Source organism: Mustela putorius, unplaced genomic scaffold (genome assembly GCF_011764305.1).
Source record: "Mustela putorius furo isolate JIRA1106 unplaced genomic scaffold, ASM1176430v1.1 tig00004043_pilon_pilon_pilon, whole genome shotgun sequence".
NCBI classification, from domain to species: Eukaryota; Metazoa; Chordata; class Mammalia; order Carnivora; family Mustelidae; genus Mustela; species Mustela putorius.
In genome coordinates, this window is record NW_025422178.1 from 143,522 (window position 1) to 159,939 (window position 16,418).

Genomic DNA, 16,418 nt, shown 5'->3' on the forward strand with positions numbered 1-16,418 from the left:
TCTCTGATAACAAAAGGCTTTGTTGACCTAATTAGTAACTTTCTTCATGAAACTCCAGTGAAGTCAAAATAAAAGCTAAAAGCACCGTGTCCTGGTTTTCAAAACATCATCGCATCCCCTAAACTTAGATAGCCTGAGGATTAAGGAAGATTCATTTGGATTTCATACCACATGCACATTTTACCTTTAAAAAGGAGTAATAAAAATATAAAATTGCCTGGTTACAAAAGGTTAAATTCTAAGTATTTTTCCAAATGAAGTCAAGATGAACAACTGACCTTATGCTCAAAAAAATGTAGACACCAATGCTGCTGAATTTAGACTGTGATGTTAACTGTCTGACAAGAACCCATCTATAGATGTCACTGTAATCATCTACTTTGCTAAGCAGAAGAGACTGAGATGTGGGAACAAATCCCATTCTAAAATTCCACACAAAGGGAAAAGTAAAATCTTTGTATGTCTGAAAGAAGGGGAGATTTATGGGTATTTGATGCATGATAGCTATTCAACAAATGTTTATCAGTCATCCTTAAACAGATCTGGAAATGTCTAACATCATTGGCTTAGACAAGTACTTTGCAAGCTGCACTATGAACAGTTTCTTTAGGCAGTGCAGTTGATGAGAGGTAACTTATATTAATAGCCTGATAGGGAATTCTAGATATCTCCCTGCCAATATTTCTGTTGTAGGAAGGCAGACATTTTGAGTATGTAAAATAGACTATTCACTCATTAGCAAGCTCCATTTGAGGCATTCAGATAACTAAATATACTTTCGGATTCTGTCAACAAATTTTTATTGAGCACCAACTATGGGCTAAATGCTGCCTCAGATATTTTGGAGGAAGTACAGGGTTCAGACATGGATAGAATTAGAATTAGGTTAGAGTAGAGAAGATAAAATGTATGTATACACACACACACACACACACACACACACACAAACACACACACACACACACACATATATATATAATCTCTGCAAGAGAGAAAGAGAAAGTCCCGTGAAGGAAGTGGAAATTTAGAAGTTAAGAAGTGGAAGAGATTGTATCTTGCTGAAGAACAGGGAGGCTTCCCCAGGGAGGGGATTTTGAGCTGAATTTTGAAGGATAGGAAGTATTTGGAAGTACTAACGCAGGAATTTCTAAGCAAAGTAAGCATTCCGAATAAAAGCTTTGGGAAAGGGCGAGTAGGTGAGCTCAGGGTGGGCTATGCCGTACTTAGCCCTTCTTTGAACACAAATAGTGTGTGAGACTCTGCATTTCCTTTTCTGGTGTTTGTTTTGTACTGTGAATGGGTAAAATTCACTCCTTTGATTCTGGAAGGCCTTACCTTGTGACAGCCGCCTTATCTTTTGTCTCCTAAAGGCTGGGAATGATTTTGAGGAGCCTTACCAAGAGATGGAGTTCTTCATGCCTCAGCTCATCATGATCAAACTTGAAGTCCATGATCCCGTTATCGTCTTTAATCCATCTTTTGATGACTGCTGGGAATTAATACGCAACTCTTTCTTGGAAATTATTAAGAACTCTAGGGAGATCCCCAAGGTATAGTATCAACTTAATCATTTGTTTTGCTTTTACTTACTGAATAAAATAAATTTTAAACAGCTGTTTGCACAAGGTATTCAGTTAGGGGAGTCTTACGTTGGGAGATAAATACCAAAGTAAAAGGAAGTATGCCCCCCCCCTTTGGTTTCTGAAGATTCTAAGAGCTCAAACCCCATAAAGATTTGGGCCATAAAGAAATGTCCACATATTTGAGAATTGTGCTTTTATTTTTTTTTATTTTATTTTTTAAAAGATTTTATTTATTTGAGAGAGAGAGAGAGTGAGTACATGACAGGGAGAGGTGCAGAGGGAGAAGCAGACTCCTTGCTGAGCAGGGAGCCCAACATGGAGTTTGGTCTCAGGACCCTGAGATCATGACCTGAGCTAAAGGCAGATGCTTAAACAACTGAGCCACCCAGGTGCTCCTACTTTTATTTTTTATTTTTTTTTTAAGATTTATTTGTTTATTTGAGAAGGAGAATGCTTGTGCACACAAGCAGGAGAAGGACAGAGGGAGAGGGAGAAAATCTCAAATTGACTCATTACTGGCTTGGAGCCTGACGTAGGCCTTGATCCCAGGACCCTGAGATCATGACCTTAGCCAAAATCAAGAGTCAGACGCTTAACCAACTGAGTCACCCAGGTGTCCCAAGAATTGTACTTTTAATAAGAGCATTAGGAGTGACCAAGTAGAGTCCCCCCCCCACACACCCCTGTCCGGCCCACCATGATCCAAATTCAAAGGAGCAGATATGTCCCAAGTCATATCCAACTTGGGTTGATTCACGATGGAACAATGCCATGAACCCACCAGAACCTTGATAAAACGATATCTAATTTAGTTCTTGACGTTCCGTGTGTGTGTTTGTTTCTTTGTTTGTTTAACCACTACAGGCATCAAAGGGAAAGATTGAAGCTTACCTTCCTGGTTCAAGCCCCTTCCAGTTTCCTTCCCAGGATGGCATTGCTAATCATGTTCCAGACGCTTAGCAGACTTTTAGAGCTGGGCAGGATCACCCACATGAGTGTGACTCTTTTGTGATCTGTCTTCTGTTTCCCTCTGTGTGGTTGATGTGGCAAGACCAGTGTCTAGCCCCGCATGGGGAAGGAAACTGGGGAGTGTTTTTCTCTCTCTCTCTTCTCTCCTACCCTCCGTCCCCAGAATTATGTGTTATGTGTCATACTCAGATGCTCTTAAGTACTCTTCTCTTTGCAGTCATGTACTTAGAGGATTCTAAGAGCTCAAGATTAGAGCTGGGGGCTATAGGCCAAATGCTCCAGTTGATTTCACCAGATAACTTTAAATTTGGGGTCTCAAGCCCAACCAAGCCTGGTTAACAAGAAAACTGGGTGTGCAGAGGGGGAAGAAGCAGTGGGTTACTCTCCTACCCATCCATATTCCTAGGAAGGAAATGAAAGAGAGGACCATGTAATTTGGAAGGATAAGTGTGGGGCTTGGGGACAGATTAAGTACATACCAGTCAAGTTCTCCTTCACTGCTGTTGATTAGCAGTGCTTGCGAGCAGCTGGGCTAGGAGAGCCCAGGGCTCATGTGGCTGCTCCAGCAAACACCCAGCAAGGATGGTAGTAGATTTAGTGGATTGTCATAGCAAGAAGATAACAGTCACAGGTCAAAGTGTGTACTGGGGTTGAAAACTAGACCCAGGTGAATGCCAATGGGACTTTATCAGGCTGTGAGGAAAAACAACCCAGGCTCAACATTCTCCATCTAGAATGCCTACAGCACTGCCTCCTGCCTCAAACCCCTCACACTGTTTTATCTCTGAACTGGGTATTATAACTTTAAAATAATAGCCCCTCAGGTTGAATATCTAATAAGATCTAAGAACAACAGGTGGACAGTATCCCCGACCCTTGCCAGACTTGTCTTTTTTATGGTTAAATATGTTTTATTTAATTAATTTTTTAAGATTTTATTTATTTATTTGAGAGAGAGTAAGGGAGAGAGCACAAGTGGGAGTAAGGGCAGAGGGAGAGGGAAAGGGAGAAGCAGACATCACGCTGAGCAGGGAGCCTGATGCAGGCCTCGACACAGGACCCTGAGATCATGACCAGAGCTGAAGTCAGATGCTTAACCAACTGAGCCACCCAGGCACCCCTTTATTTATTTTATTTTCTTAAGATCTTATTTTTAAGTAATCTCCACACCCAGTGTGGTGCTTGAACTTCATCCTGAGATCAGGAGTCCCATGCTCCACAAACTGTGGAGCCACTAACCGTGGCAGGCAGGTGCCCCCTAAACATAAATTTTGAAAGTTGGAAAAAATGTTAACATGAGGCTTTGAAAATGCAAAGAGAAGCCTATTTATGAGAAGGTTACTAGAGGAAACCAAAGTAAATATTAGAAAATAGTTGTCTTAGCAAAAAAAAAAAAAAAAAAAAAAGAACCATAAATGCTATAATACTGATTGAAATGAGGAGGGGAATGAGAGGCATAAATAAAATGAGGTGGGGTGAAATAAAGAAGGGTTTTCTAAAACTAAAAACGCAATAAGGAAAATTTAAATCTGGGGCGCCTGCGTGGCTCAATGGGTTAAACATCTGTCTTCAATTCAGCTCATATTCCCAGGGTCCAGGAATTGAATCCTGCATGGGGCTCCCTGCTCAGTACAAAGCCTGCTTTTCCCTCTCGATTTGCTACTCCCCCTGCTTATGCCCTCTTCTGCTCTCTCTGTCCAATAAATAAATAAAATCTTAAAAAAAATTTTTTAAATTCGCATTAGCAACCATGTTAACGTGTTACTTTCATAATCAGAAATACACACTCTTTCTTTCTCTCTCTCTCTCTCACACACACACACACACACACACACACACACACTACTGTGGAAAGGGTCTCCTTGGGCCAGTGTCTCTCTTGATGGGAGAATTTTCTCACTCCAAGTGCCAGGGAAATCCCAAACTTGGGCAAGGGTGTAGGCGTAGGCTCTGAGGGTGACCACAAGACCAGGAAGTCAGGGACCGGAGGGTCAGGGAGATCTGCAGATCGTAACCATGATTATCTGGAGAAGACAACACTAATCTCAGCTTAGTTTTACAGACTGCCCGATTTAAAGGGCAATAAAAGGTGTTACTTCCTCTTTCAACTGAAGACCTCTTCCAAAGAAACAATCCCTTATGCTGCCCATATGCAATCTCTTACATGGCCTAAATGTGCCAGTCGTGTGTCTTTAAACCATTTCATCTGTATGCTTGACCAATGCCAGATCCTTCATCCCTTTGCTTTCAACTGCTGTCTTCAGTATGGCCACAGCCAAGAAGTTGTTCCTCCACTGGCTTAAAAACTTTTGGATTGTCCAAAGAAGGAACACAGACTATTTGCACTAGCCTTTCCCCCTTTCTAAATCAGTACATTCCTATCTGCTGTATGTAATGGCTGTCACCAAGTAGAGCTCTCTGACAGTCTTTGCTGGGACCAATCACTGTTAGCTTTCTTAGAGGGGAGGGCACCGGATCCCCAGCAGGGACTTGGCCATCTTCATGAGTCATGCAAGTGAGAACATTTCTCAGGGACACACACATGCCATGAAGAAGTTAGAGAACTTGAATTATCAGAAAAGATACTGTTCTAGCTTCAAGACCATAAAGCCATGGATTTCCCCCCCACCCCCCCGAGCTGAGAGAAGCATCTAGTATCTCTCCTTTTCCTCAGATGAGAAAATGGAAGTTCAGAGAGGAGAAGTAGCTTAGCTAAGGTTGCATGGTTAGTTAGTGGCAGAATCAGGATTAGAACTCATGTCTCTAGTAGCTTTTCATTAGGAAAAGCTGATGTGGGCAGGGGACAAGGAACATCACTATAATATTCATTCAGTCACACAGTGTTTATTAAGCACTTAACTATGTGCCAAACACTTGTTGAACCCTTCACAATACTGACAAAGTGAGATAGGATCCAGGCCTTCATGGTATTTAAACCTATGACAAACGCAGAGAAGCTCATTACACATTATTTAATTATGATTGTGCTGAGTGGAAAAAGTTTAGAATGTAAACCTTAAGCAGGGAAACCTAACATCCTAATTGGAGGCACAGGGTGATTCTTCATGGACCGGAGACTTGCGAGGATGAGGAAATGATAAGTAACCCAAAACCAGGGAGAAGAAAGTAGAGGATAGTTCTGGCATTATCCAAGAGGAAAAAGAGTGAAAATGTATCTGGTGTCCCTGAAAATGTGTCTGCTGCAAAAGGTTTTACCTTTTGGTGCCATTCCCTTCTTGTGTCTCGTGGATGTCCTGTGACATCAGAGGTGGTTTCTGTTCTTTAGGTGGAATCTATCCTGTTCCCGGAGCTGAAAGGCTATAATTTGATTCTTGGAACTGTGAACACTGAAGAAAAACTAGTTTCTGATTTTGTGGATCAAACCTTTGAGGTATATCAGAAAAATCAAGTTGGCCCCCACAAGTAAGTTGGTTTACTTGTAACTTAGCCATTTTCATATTGGTTTGCTTGTCATCAAATACATGGTCACTATTCCCACACATCAGAAACACATTCATAGTAATAATAGCCAATGCTTACAATGGTATTACTGCTTATTCCCATTCTACAGATGAGGAAGCTTTCCCAATATTACACTGCAAATAAATAGGAGAGCCAGAATTCAAATTCAATTTACAGGTCCACCTCTATTATCTGAAAGCTATGAGGCCAGACAGGTTTTGGCCTTTAGAAATTTCTGGATTTTAGAAAAGTAACATAATGATTATATTTTATACAATGATGCAGCTTCAGCAGGATCTCAGGAAGCATCCCTTAATGAAACATGTTGATACTTCTACATTGAAAAATATGAATATTCCCCCAAGTAGCCTCACATTGGTTTAGGCCAGCTTTTGCCATCCAATAACATATTGAAGCAGCTTTCTGTTTTTAGAGGTTTTTGGATTTAGGGATTAAAGGAAGGGGATTGAGGACAAGTTATCTGAATGCTCTTTAATCATTGTACTGTAAAATGTCTCACAGTTGTTCATGTGAGCAGTCCCTAGTTTAGGGGCTCATATAATACAGCTTCCAAAAGGAGACACTTTGAGAAGGAAGAGGGCTTTATTAACAATTGCTGTGGGACAACAAGTGTAAATCTGGGCTCTCCCAGTCAAACCAGAATACATGGCTCTTGACTGTGGCTCTGTCAACATTTTAGACCAGAAAACTCTAACTGTGAGGAACTGTTGTGCCATGGTAGGATGTTTAGCAGAATCCCTGACCTATACCTATAGGTATAGGTATAGCCAGCAGGATCCCCCTGTGGTCATTACAACCAAAATCATCCCCAGACATGGCCAAATGTCCCCTGAGTGGTCAGATCACCCCCAGTTAAGAACTACTTCTGGTCTGAAAATCATAGAGTCAATTTGGAATCTCTGTCCTTATGAATTTGATTTGGAGACATCTATCTGAAAGCTCTGTTTGCCCTATTCTTGGAGTCTAACACACAGTTTGTTTGTTTGTTTTTTTGGACTGACTAGTCCTCATATTATATCTCAGCTTTAGACTCTCTGAAGTATTGGCCAACTCCTGGGCCTGACAAAACTAATTCTGCTTACTCCATTATCATCTTTATTTTATTTCACTATTATTTTATTTTATTATTTTTATTATTTAAAGTAGGCTCCATGCCCAGCGTGGGGCTTGAACTCATGACCACAAGATCGAGAGTCACATGGTCCACTGACTGAGCCAGCCCGGCATCCCTAATTCAAACTTAAAGTCACAGCATCCCAAATACAACCTCCAATTTGAGAGAAATCTGTGCAGCCATTTTTGCGTGATCTTTTAAGAGAGGAAAACTTAATTTTATCCAATAGATTTTAGGTTTGTTAGTTCCCAATTTTCATCTTAAAATTTAGACATAGAATTTTATTGCTGAACGAAAGGATAGGAACCAATGTTTATTACAGATTTACTGTATATCAGGCATTGTACTAGATGCTTTATATGCACATTATTATAGGTAAGCCTTAAAACAATACTACGAGGTGTCATCATTTTCACTTAAAACTAAAGACACTGATTTTTGGAAAAGAGAAATATCTTGTCTAAATTCATGCAGCTAGGAAGTGGCAAAATTGGAATTTGAAGCTAACGGTCTGAATTCCCAGTTCACTACACTTTTTGCCACATTCTGTTTCCCTTTCCTGGCTTGGGCTAATTTTTATGATCTTATGTCTTCATTTGCCACTCTTCGTAATCTGACTTGGTGACCTGTATTTGCATGTCTGATGTTATGCTCTTCGATTATGGCAGATACTTAAATGTCTACAAAAAGTATGATGACTTATTGGATAACATGGCAGAACAAAACATCACTGCGTTCCTGAAAGAAAACCATGAAATTGAGGATTTTGTGGTGGTAGGACATATCATTTGATATTTTATATCTTGGTGACACATGCTGCACACAATCCAAGACATAGTCAGTGTGTTTGTTAGTATACATGTTGTGCTCAGCATTGGACTAGGTTGGCTGGTGGGGGGCTGCTGGGGTCAGGTGCACAGAGGCTAAAGGCAAATCAAGCTACCAACTGTGCTCCTTTCTACAGAGGATCCGTAGCATAAAAAGGCGGAGAAACGAAATTGCATCCATGCACATTACCGTGCCTTTGGCCATGTTCTGCCTTGATACCATGAGCCTAAATTATGACCTCTGTGAGCGAGCCCAAAATCTTAAAGACCGTCTGATCCAATTCCAAGTGGACGTAAACCGGAACATGAATACCAGGTACTGTTACTGTGGACAGAGAGACAACAACATGGGGTGTGAACGGGACAATGAAAATGTAGCCAGAACTTGCACCTCCCAGCCATGACCAGACAGAACTTCTGGCTCAAGCTGTTTCTGCCCCAGAGTGATGGAGGCAGGGAATTCAGGTTCAGGCTAGAAGGTGAATTTGGGGCTTGGAGCAGGCAGGTGGGAGGCCTCCTGCAGCTGTCCATCTCTGATCCCTCAGCCTTGGCTTTCTTGGAGACATCTTCAGGGAGATGCTGCCCCATGCGCTTTGCTGTCTGAGGTCAGAGGCCCTTTCCCCGGCCATCTAGCATATATTCAGAGATAGAGGGTGCTTACTGGCTCCCCGTGGAATCACTCCCGTGCAGGTGTCTGCTGTATAGGTCTGAGGATTCTGTTGATCAATCTCAAGCTCTATGCGGTAGCTTCATTTCACTGGTGACTATATATTTGTCAAGATATCTTGGTTTCTAAGGGATACAAGCTCAGATAGACTGGCTAAAATGAAAAAGGGAATTTGGAGCTCACATATTGAAAAGTTCGGGAATTGCCAGCTTCAGGCCCTCAAACCTGCAGGTAGGATGCAGCATTTCTCCCTCTACTCAGCTTTCATCTCTAACAGGCGCTGTCCTGTTTGTGGGCCCGGAAGCTCCAGGCTTATATCCTCTCAGGTTCCCATCCAGAGGGGAAAATGGTTTCTCTCTTTCCAGTTGCCTCAGAAAGTCCTGGCATGTGTGACACCAGGCTGATGTGGGTCTTTGGGGCAGCACTGAACCAAACACCATGGTGAACTATTTGAAACTTACAAAATGACTAATCCACGTCTTTCTAGCTCTCTTCTTCAGAGTGCTTTTAGCTCTAGACTAAGATGATTTAGTAAACACTACCACTACCAACAGTGTTATATGTTGTATTATTCTTATTACATATACATATATAAAAATGTAGAGAGAGAGAGAATTTTAACATTATGTAGCACCTTAAGTTTACAAAATACATTTCAGAAACTCATGAGCAAATTTTGGATAATAGTAAGCTACCGTTTTTCCAGCACATGTTATAGTCCAGGCACTGTGTAAGCATTCCGAACAGTATAGATCTAATCAAGTCTTTAGAACAACCCTAGGGGCACCTGGGTGGCTCAGTGGGTTAAGCCGCTGCCTTCAGTGCAGGTCATGATCTCAGGGTCCTGGGATCGGGTCCCGCATCAGGCTCTCTGCTCAGCAGGGGGCCTGCTTCCCTCTCTCTCTCTGCCTACTTGTGATCACTCTCTATCAAATAAATAAATAAAATCTTTTAAAAAAAAATAGAACAACCCTAAAAGGTTGTTCACTGGTCTGTCCATTATGTTGATGAAGGAACTGAGACTTCCCAGAGGTTAGCAAGTAGCACATACAGGGCCTCACCTCGTTTATTTTGACCCCAGAGTCCTTGTGGCCAACCACCGCACCTACCACACTCAGCTTTTTCACAGAGTGATGAAATGGTAAGGTTCCTGGTTTAGGAGCCAGAAGATTTGGTTTTGAATCTAAGACCTTCTGTTGTGTGTCCTCTGGCTTTACCTACTAGATCTTCAGTGTCTTCGCCTATAGAATTAAGGTTTGGGGACCAGGACAATAGAAATACTTCAAACTAGTAGGATGCTTTCTTTGGGAAGTTTGAGCATCAAAGAAAATTTATTTTGTAAGAAGTAGTCCATTTTTTCATGTTAAATCAAAGCAACATGGTACTTTGGCCAGTCAGAGTATCCATCCTCATCAAAATAAGTGGTGTAATTAGGCCTTTTAGATGTAAGTGAAAATAAAAGTCTCCTTGTGGCCCCAAGGATTTCTAAGGATGCAGAAACCCCAAGGTGGTGGCTAAGATTCTTTCTTTCTGCCTTAAAAATAAATAATGACTCTGACTCACTGAACTCTCTCAACAACCCCAAGAGTAGGTAAGACAGATACAAGTAAGATCCTTTACTGAATGGAGGAGAAAATGAGGCCCAGGAAGAAAACCTTACTTGCCTAAGTAAGTGGGTTTGAATTTGAGTCTCCTCATCCCAAACCCTGTCCTTACCACTTGATTGTCCTGCCATTGCTGGGAGTGGGGTGCCTTTCTGTTGCCAGTGACTAGGTGCCCCCTAGAATGGGGGTGCTCTGCCCATAAAGGCAGGGAGGGCACTTTGGAGTGCACTGGTAGAAAAGTGGGCATGCCGTTCATACCCACTGCAGGTACGTTGGTTTAAAGCTGCTAAAGCAGAGACCTGAACTACTGATGAAAAATTCAAGGACCTGCATAGAGATAAATAGTTATCCCTGTGGCCCAGCTGCTTGTTTCCTTCAGTGTGAGAGCTCTTACCCAAATAATGACAACAGAGAGAGACCACAGACTGATGCAGGATTAATTGGTCTCCCTTATATGTTATCTCCTACACCAGAGAATAGCCCTGTGCTTGTGGAACCTCTGGCCTTTTAGATTTTAAATACCATCATCTGTCTATGTAGAAAGCAATGTTTTCTGTCCTCACCTTATCCCTGGATATTGGTAAGGTATTGTGTTGGTCAGATGCCTCATATCAATGACCCATACCAAGGACTTTTTGGAGAGTTTAATGGGTAGTGGTTTTCTGCCACCCTTCTGGGCCTTTGCAAGAAGCTGATAACTAGTAGCCACATAATATTTATCCTCTGAATTCTCATACAAAAGGGAGGAAGGATGAATTCTCATCAAGTAAGAGTCTGTCACACTGAGACGACCTACCTGTATTGGGGCTAGGCTAGATGCTGTAACAAATAGATTGAAGATGCCATGACTGAACACTATAGAAGTTTTTTCTTCTCGGGGTAGCTCCAGATTGGTGGGGGTGACCTACTATGGTACACCCAGAAATTCAAGCAGATGGTGACTTTACATCTTTAACATGTAGCTTTCAGGGCCATTCTAAGTGCTGACATGCTAGACAGTTGGAAGGCGGAAAGAGCGTGAAGGAACATGCAAGGACAGTTTTACGTGCTGCCCCTAAAGGTGATACTCATCCCTGCTTCCCATTTCATACTGACTGCAACTCAGTCACGTGACCATACCTGCAATGGACTGAACTGTCCCCTTCTCCAAATTCAAGTGTTGAATTCTGTCTTAGCCTGTTTGGGATACTACAACAGACTACCATGGGCTGAATGGCTCATAAACAACAGAAATTCATTCTCTCAACCAAACATCCATTCATTCATTCATGTCTCTCAGTTCTGGAGGCTATGAAGTCCAAGATAAAGTCTCCGACAGATATGGTATCTATTGAGAGCCTGCTTCCTGGTTCTATGTACATGGTCCTCTTCTTCCTGTGTCCTCACATGGAAAAATGAGTGAGGGGGTCTCTCTCTTATAAAAGCTCTAAACCCCTTTATGAGGGGAAGCTCTCATGAGCTACTTACCTCCCAGAGGCCACCTCCAAACACCATTACATTGAGGATTAGGTTTTAACATTAAAAATTTGGGGGTGCCCATGCATTCAGTCTACCGCAAAACTCTAGTGCTCGGTGCGTGACTACATTTGAAGCCAAGGCCTATGAGGAGATGATGAGGTTAAATGAGGTCACAAGGATGGGTCCCTAATCTAATAGGGCTAGTGCCCCCAATAAGAAGAGGAAGAGACGCCAGAACTGTTTCCCCGTCCACCACATGAGGTCACAGTGAGAAGGCAGCTGTCTGCAAGGAGAGAAGAAAGCCCTCACCAGGAACCAAATCAGTCAGTACCTTGACCTTGGACTTCGCCACCTCCAGAACTGTGAGAAAATAATTTTCTGTTGTTTAGGCCACCCAGTCTGTGATATTTTGTTATGGCAGCCCAAGGTGACAAGTAAGATATCCAGCTAAAAATACAAAGGAGCCTGGACGTGTCTTCTAGGTCTGAAGTGGAGAATACCATGTAGTAGTGCAGTAGGTAATGTTTCTCTGCAGAAAGTTTCTAAGTTGTATAAAAATTCATTTCTAAAATCCTGGAAGCATCTGCCAAGATGGTTTAATTATTTTTTTCTTCAGTTCGGTACATACAATTAGCTTCACAATGGGGGTGTCTCCTTACTTTAAGAAGGAATATAGAGTGTCACTTATAATTAAATTTTTTAAAAAAAGGGGTGGCACCTGAGTGGCTCAGTGAGTTAAAGCCTCTGCCTTCAGCTCAGGTCAGGATCCCAGGGTCATGAGATCAAGCCCTGCATCAGACTCTCTGCTCAGCAGGGAGCCTGCTTCCATCCCCCCACCAATCCCGCCTCTCTGCCTACTTGTGATCTCTGTCAAATAAATAAATAAAATCTTTAAAAAAAAAAAAAAAAGGAATATTGAGGACTGAAAATACTGAGAGAAATGGGTTTTTTTTAATTATGTTGTTAGTCACCATACAGTATGTCATTAGTTTTGGATGTATTTTTTATCTATAATGTGTGAATGTCAACATATAATGATTATTTACTAATGACAAAAACTGTGGTAGCTATCGCTAACATTTCTTGAGGACCACTCTGTTAGGAATGGATGTATTGCAGATCATTTGTTCCTAATTATAATTAAAATATGGATGAAAATCATCATTTTTTAAGATTTTATTTATTTATTTGAGAGAGTGTGGGAGAGAGAGAGAGCATAAACAGGGGGAGCTACAGAAGGGGAGGGAAAGCAGATTCCCTGCTCAGCAGGGACCCTGGGATCATGACCCAAGCTGAAGTCAGATGCTTAACCAACTGAGCCCCCCAGGCGTCCCTCCTCATTGGTTTTTGCATAAATTAGAGCGTGTTTGAATTATACTGAGTAGTATCCTTTTCTCATAGTCTCCAGTCTGGGAAGTGGGCAGTTCGATTTAGTGGTCCCAGTGGCTGAATGTCAGTTTCTTTTTGCCATCCAGTAACTACCTCCAGCACACGAGGATAAGTTTGCTGCCGTACTTTGAAGAGTAGTGATTACCAATTAACTTAGTGTTCTACTTCAGCATAAAAGTCGAGGAGTCGCTATTGGTGGTGGTGGTGCTGTTCATATTGTTGTGGTCTAAATCTGGGTTCTACCCATGGTGCATTTGTTAAGAGAACAAGCTTTGGAATCGATTGAACCAAGTTCACATCTTGTCTCTGACTCCTCCACACCATGTTGCTTTGGATAAAGTGACTCAGCCTCACTTTCTTCCATCCAAAAATGTTGGTTGTGATAGTCCCTACACCTAAGAATTGATGTGGAGCTTACATGAGCTAATCTATATCCAGTGATTAGAATGGGGCATGGCACATAGTAAACCCATGAGTTATTATTTCTTTTATTACTGTTTTTTGGTTTTTTTTTTTGCTTGAAGAGTAGCGTGCATGTAAATATTACCCATCACAGATCTGCAGGTAGAGAAAAGTTAGAAACCATTTTTCTAGTCTCCAAATAAGAATCATGCCTATTTAGCATAATGGATCTTATAAGAAAGTGATTTTAGAGGATAATGGTGAGAGTAGCTTTTTCTCTCTCTGTAGCATTTGTAATCAGTACAACACCATCGCAGACAAAGTCAGTGAGATTCCTGCCAACACGGAGGAGCTGGTATCCCTCATTGAATTCTTAAAGAAATCCAGTGATGTCACCGTGTTCAAACTCAGGAGGCAACTTCGAGATGCAATTGAACGGTTGGAGTTTCTGATGGACTATGCAGTCTTGCCCCGTAAGTCCAACACCCTAAAGATTTATATGCGAATGTATAGGTATATCTATATTTTTTGAGATAAGGAGTTAAGAAGGGGAGTTAGCAGTCCTACCATTTCAATGTCAATATTGGGAGAGCTGCTTTTCAAGCGTCCCCAGAATGTTAGAGGCACGAATTCCATGCTCTTATCCATAGGAATTCTAATCAAGCCAAGGGGATCTTATTGTTAGACCATGAGAAGTATCTAAGGATTTGATGAGTTCTTAGATGCCTCTCTTGATATCTTTTGGCTGGTGTTTCTGAAAAAGTCACTGCCAAATGCAGAGTCCTTTTATAGATGGATAGATTTCATTCATCTATAGTCTTAATACAGTCCTGCCTTTGAGGAGAGGCCAGGACACTTCCCTTCATGCTCCTGCATATCTTAAAAGGAAAGAAATGGCCAGAGCCCTGTAAGGCTTACTGGTAGAGTTTTGTAGGGATCAGGTTCTGAAGGAAAAACTGAGACACTATCCACAAGCCAAGTTTTCAGATCTTTCTTCCATCTCAAAATATCTGTGAATTACCTAGTGTTCATGGTGTCTGGGGGCAAGGGTGATGGGAGGGAGACATAGGGACTGAGAGTGGAAAACAGTGTCCTAAACTGCACATTCATGAGCTGTGCCCTTGACCTTATGAACACACACTGGACCTCTGCTTCCTAAGTTCGCAAGGGCACAGAGGGAACCTAGGACATTTCAGCTGACCAGAGCCTTAGGATGCGTGGGGCATCTGGCACCGATTTTATTACTGACATTTAACCAAAAGGGAGACTGGGACTCAGAAGAGGTGACAGTTTTTAAAGAGGAGAACTGGAACTTGAGCCCAAGGCTACCCTGCTCAGACCCAGCCTGGGAAAGCAGTGAGTATAGTGGTTAGAATATTCGGCGTTGGTTAGGCTGGGTCTGAAATGGTCTCTGCTGCCTTCTAGCTGTCTTCTAGCGGTGACTACTTGGCTTGACTACCTGGCTCAATTTTGTTTTCCCATCTGTGAAAACAAGGATGCGCTTGTCCTTCTAGCCTGGCACTTGGAAAGTGCTCAGTAAATGTTGGCTATCACTAATCCATAATGGCCCCATATTTCATAGCCACGCCCTCACGCACTTCCGTTAACCTCTCGTTCTGCCGAATTAATTCCCCGCATGCTGACCTATGATGAGCAGTGTCCTGGAGCAGACTGTATGTGTTTTGCAGAAGAGGATATCAAACTGAACAGCACTCTGTTCCTCTGGCCAGACCAGATCGAAGATATCTTTGAAAACAGCCGAAACCTGCTCCTTAACAAGAGGGATCAGGCCGAGATGGACCTCATTAAAAGGTACAGAGAGAGTGTGAGGTTGTTCCAGAAACGATACCCAGCTTGATAACACGCTGCGGGTTTCTGGTTCTGCTCAGAGACACCACCCCCCCCCCCCCCCCCCCACCCCCCCCCCCCCCCCCCCCGGCAAGGCGTGGGTGAAGGCTGAAGACAACTGGTGGAGAGGGGATTTCCTTTTGTTTCCCACTGAGAGATGCTCTCTTTAAGCCTGCTTCACTGTCGTGACCCTGCCAGTGCCTTCCCTCCCTGCCTTGAACAACTGGAATTCGGCGGTGCAGGTAGAAAAGGACAAAAATAGTGGCACAGAATAATGGCCTCGCAGTAATAATAGCAAAATCGTCAGCCTTACACTGCAGACCGCAGATCTGCGAGCAGCAAGATGGGGATAATAGAGGCGTGGTAGGAGGCTGAGACGTGGCCCGTTCGGCAGCTGGGGTTTTATTCAGTGCTCATGTGGCCGCATCATTTATTCATCCATTATTTGTCAATACAACCGGTATTTATTATGGATTTTTACTATGTGCTGTGCTGTATTCTGGACAGGTAAGTGTGTTTGGCTGCTAAATAAAGATTTCAGTCCAGTGGCAGAGAAAATACAGACCTACTGAAAAATCAAACAATGTTCAAGTGAAGAGGGCCAAGTACCATGTGGGTGGGGAAGTCACACACGCACGCCTGGCCGTCCCAGCTTGTGACGCTTGGTTTGTAACTGTGGAGTCATTCCCATTATTATCCCCTTCACACATGAGACACTCCCCCGCCAACCCATCTAGCCTTAGGTCCTATAATCCCAGCAAATACTCCCAAGAAAGGAAAAGAGTAGATAAAAGCCAGGATGGATAAAAGCAGGATTTCTACCCAGAATTGGAGTTTGGGCTGAAGGAGAAAACTCTTTATTCACCGCCTTCAGAATATGGCCTAGGTCTGCCATCCAGAAAAAACAGTAAGAACAACAAAAATTGTGTGTGTGTGTGTGTGTGTGTGTGTGTATACACACAATTGCCTGCACACAATTATTTTTCTTCCAGCAGCCTTCTTCTCTCTCTCTACCCAGAACTTTAGGCCAAATGGATGCTACTGATATTTTTTAATTAATAGACTTCATTTCTT

The 16,418-nt window shown here is 42.5% G+C and overlaps 1 protein-coding gene across 5 annotated transcripts in view; it reads left to right on the forward strand.

Annotated features, from left to right (window-relative positions):
* DNAH3 (dynein axonemal heavy chain 3) overlaps nt 1–16,418 on the forward strand; it is a 173,703-nt gene that overhangs the window by 30,860 nt on the left and 126,425 nt on the right. For 4 of the 5 annotated variants that reach the window (XM_045072734.1, XM_045072730.1, XM_045072731.1 and 1 more), the window contains exons 12-17: nt 1,371–1,550; nt 5,839–5,975; nt 7,818–7,923; nt 8,114–8,292; nt 13,785–13,969; nt 15,185–15,308. In XM_045072734.1, coding sequence (XP_044928669.1) covers nt 1,371–1,550; nt 5,839–5,975; nt 7,818–7,923; nt 8,114–8,292; nt 13,785–13,969; nt 15,185–15,308 — 911 coding nt within the window. Of the gene's footprint in view, nt 1–992; nt 1,157–1,370; nt 1,551–5,838; nt 5,976–7,817; nt 7,924–8,113; nt 8,293–13,784; nt 13,970–15,184; nt 15,309–16,418 lie in introns of those variants that run through there. The other variant, XM_045072733.1, reaches the window with a different exon arrangement.